The following is a 3,767-nucleotide window of genomic DNA, read 5'->3' as shown; positions in this document are numbered from 1 at the left end:
ATCTTCATAGACGGGTCGAAGTGCCAATCTTGGCTGACAAATGGGATCACTTTGTCTTGGGGTATAGGCTAGATGGGAAGCAAAAGAAGAAGGAGTTGAAGAGGGAGCAGGAGAGACGAAGAGCACGATTGAGTGGGGCAGAGGTCAAGTGGAAATCAATGACCTTTCTCCATATATCCAATACATTTATGTCATGAGGAACTATTCATCCTGAATTGAAGATGACAAGAGAAGGAATGGTTGAAGATATGATGGAAAATTTGGGCATCAATGCCATATTTGAAGAGGAGTGATGGAAGAAAACTTATCGGGCATTCGCCCTTATGAACCTGTAAGTGTTCTGAACAACTGGATTGTGCAAGAAATTCCTGTAGTTTTTAGAGCTAATACAGAGTAATGTTCAAAACACACTTGTTGTTTTAAGCTTAGAAACAATAACAATCTTTTGTGAAATAGGCTCATGTTCAAACATATTTATTTTCAATAAAAAATGCGCTTTTGTATCTCATTCTGGGCAAACAATCTTTTATTCTCTCATGTCATTCATAATCATGCCATACAAATAAGCCACTCTAAGATTCATTCTTTGGATATTTCCTTCGTGTCTACAATAGGTCTCCAGATATCAACGACACGAGCAATGCTATTACAGACCTAGAATCTCCCTTTGAACGAGATATGTGTTTAGAGGGATCTCAGGATTTTGAAGATGAAAAAGACTATGGCTAATCTCTAGATTTATTAAGGATGGTAGAACGGGAAGAGAAACAGATTCTACCCTATAAAGAGACAATTGAGAATGTGACCTTGAAAGAGGGGAAAAAGGTAAAAATTGGAACTTACATAACCGAGGAAAAAAGGCAGGACCTCATTAAACTACTGCAATAGTTCAAAGATATCTACGCATGGTCGTATCAAGACATGCCTGAGTTAAGTGCTGATATTACGGTGCATCGTGTCCCCATAAAAGAAGAGTGCAAGCCAGTTCAACAGAAGCTCCGAAGGATGAGACCCGATGTTGCAATAAAAATAAGGGAAGATGTCAAAAAGCAGTTTGATGCTGGATTCTTACAAGTGGTTAATTACTCAGAATGGGTAGCCAACGTTGTCCCTGTCCCTAAGAAATATGGAAAAGTGCAGATGTGTGTAGATTACAGAGACTTAAACAAGGCCAGCCCAAAGGACAACTTCCCACTGCCTCACATCGACACTTTGGCGGATAACACGGCAAGTTACTCACTATTCTCCTTCATCAATGGTTTCTTTGGATACACTCAGATAAAGATGCATCCTGAAGACATGGAAAAGACCGCATTCATAACTCTGTGGGGAACTTTTTGCTATAAGGTGATGCCATTCGGGTTAAAAAATACGGGTGCAACATATCAAAGAGCCATGGTAACCTTGTTTCACGACATGATGCATAAAAAAATTGAGGTTTACGTCGATGATATGATCAAAAAATCCCAAACAGAAAAGGAGCATGTACAGGTTTTAAGGAAATTGTTCTTGAGGTTGAGAAAGTTTCAGCTAAAGCTCAATCCAACCAAATGTACTTTCGAGGCTAGGTTAGGAAAGCTACTCGATTTCGTAGTCAGTGAAAAGGGAATTCAGGTCAACCCCGACAAATTTAAGGCTATACAAAAATTACCTCTGCCGCACACTCAGAAAGAAGTTTAAGGTTTCTTGGGAAGACTAATTTACATCGCCCGGTTCATTTCACAACTAACTGAGAAATGTGACCCCATATTTCGTCTTTTCAAGAAACACAACCCAGGTGTGTGGGATCATGAGTACCAGAAAACCTTTGACAAGGTTAAACAATATTTGTCCAATCCCCTAGTGCTAACACCACCTAGTCTTGATAGGCCACTGATTTTGTATTTGACAGTATTTGACAATTCAATGGGATGTGTGCTAGGTCAACACGATAAGACAGGTAGGAAAGAAAGGGTGATATACTACCTTAGTAAGAAATTCACTAAGTGTGAAATGAGATACTTCCCAATTGAGAAACTCTGTTGCGCTTTGGTTTGGACAACTCGGAGATTGAGGCAGTACATGTTGTACCATACGACTTGGTTCATCTCAAAATTAGACCCTCTTAAGTACCTGATGGAGTCAACCGCTTTGAATGGAAGGATGGCCCAATGAAAAATTCTACTATCCGAATTCGACATAGTTTATGTCAACCAGAAGGCTGTGAAAGGGAGTACAATAGTAAATTTTCTAGCGAGTAGAGCTCTAGAAGATTATGAGCCTTTGAAATTTGATTTCCCTAATGAAGACCTAACGTATATGGCAACTACTGAAGAAGATACTCCAGAAGATCATCCTTGCAAATTGAATTTTGACAGAGCATCAAACGTCGTCGGTAATAGAATTGGGGTAGTCTTGATATCCCCAAATGGAGATCATTATCCATTATGCAAATTAGATTTTGACTGCACAAAAAATATGACAGAATATGAAGCATGTATCATAAGAATCTGTGCAGCCATAGAGCGTAAAATCAAGGTGCTAGAGGTGTAAGGAGATTTCGCGTTGGTGATCTATCAGCTCAAAGGTGAATGGGAAACAAGAGACCCAAAGTTGATCAATTATCGAAAGCTAGTTCTGGAATTAATTGAGGTGTTTGATGATATCACTTTCTGTTACCTCCCGCGAGATGAAAACCAGATGGCTGACGCCTTGGCTACATTAGCTTCTATGATCAGAGTAAATAAACGAGAGGATATGAAGCCGATCCAGATGAGTATTTATGAGGCTCCAACTCATTGCTGCAATATCGATGAAGAAGAGGAGAGAGATGTTTATCCTTGGTATCATGATATTCTACGATATGTGAAGAACAGTGGATACCTCGATCAGATAACTAAAAATGGTAAGAGAATGTTGAGGAGGTTGGCCAGTGACTATGTCTTAAACAAAGAGATCCTGTATAAAAAGAGAAAGGATGAGGTGCTATTAAGATGTGTAGATGTTGTTGAAGCTAAGAAAATCTTGGAAGAAGTTCATGAGGGTGTTTGCGGGACGCATGCCAATGGTTTCATAATGGCCAAGCAAATCATGAGACTTGGGTATTACTGGTCCACGATGGAAGGAGACTGCATCAGTTACGCCAAGAAGTACCATAAGTGCCAAATCTATGGAGACAAAATTCTTGTGCCTCCGTCACCTCTTCATGTTATGACTTCTCCATGGCCTTTCTTTATGTGGGGAATGGATGTCATTGGGCTGATCTCACCAAAATCTTCTAATGGACATCAATTCACTTTTATGGTTATCGATTACTTTACCAAATGGGTAGAGACTGCTACATACGCCAATGTCACAAAGTCGATAGTTAGCAAGTTCTTGAAGAAGGAGATCATATGTCGATATGGCATGCCAGATAGGATCATATCTGACAACACGTTGAATTTGAATAATAGTGTGATAGTGGAGGTCTGCAGCTAGTTTAAAATTAGATACCACAACTCGTCACCATATTGCCCGTAAATGAATGGTGCAGTTGAGGCAGCTAATAAAAATATCAAGAAGATCATGGGGAAAATGACTAAGACCTACAAGGATTGGCAAGAAAAGTTACCATTTTCTCTTTACGCTTATCGAACATCTGTCAGAACTTTTACCAGGGCAACACCTTTCTTATTGGTTTATAGGATGGAGGCAGTTTTGCCTATTGAAGTCGAAATTCCTTCTTTCTAGGTTTTATCAGAGCTGAAGCTGGACGAAGCAGAATGGATCCAATCCTTGTATGATTA

At 39.6% G+C, this 3,767-nt stretch overlaps 1 protein-coding gene across 1 annotated transcript; it reads left to right on the top strand.

The window, feature by feature from the left end:
• Positions 1-921: 921 nt before the first annotated feature.
• Positions 922-3,459, top strand: LOC108471417 (uncharacterized). Its single transcript, XM_017773037.1, has 3 exons — positions 922-1,347; positions 2,197-2,517; positions 2,560-3,459. Exons 1-3 carry the CDS (start codon positions 922-924, stop codon positions 3,457-3,459), a joined length of 1,647 nt encoding a protein of 548 aa, XP_017628526.1.
• The last annotated feature ends 308 nt before the right edge of the window (positions 3,460-3,767 follow it).

This window comes from Gossypium arboreum, chromosome 11, assembly GCF_025698485.1.
Source record: "Gossypium arboreum isolate Shixiya-1 chromosome 11, ASM2569848v2, whole genome shotgun sequence".
Lineage (NCBI taxonomy): Eukaryota > Viridiplantae > Streptophyta > Magnoliopsida > Malvales > Malvaceae > Gossypium > Gossypium arboreum.
This window is presented reverse-complemented; position numbering and strand designations above follow the sequence as displayed.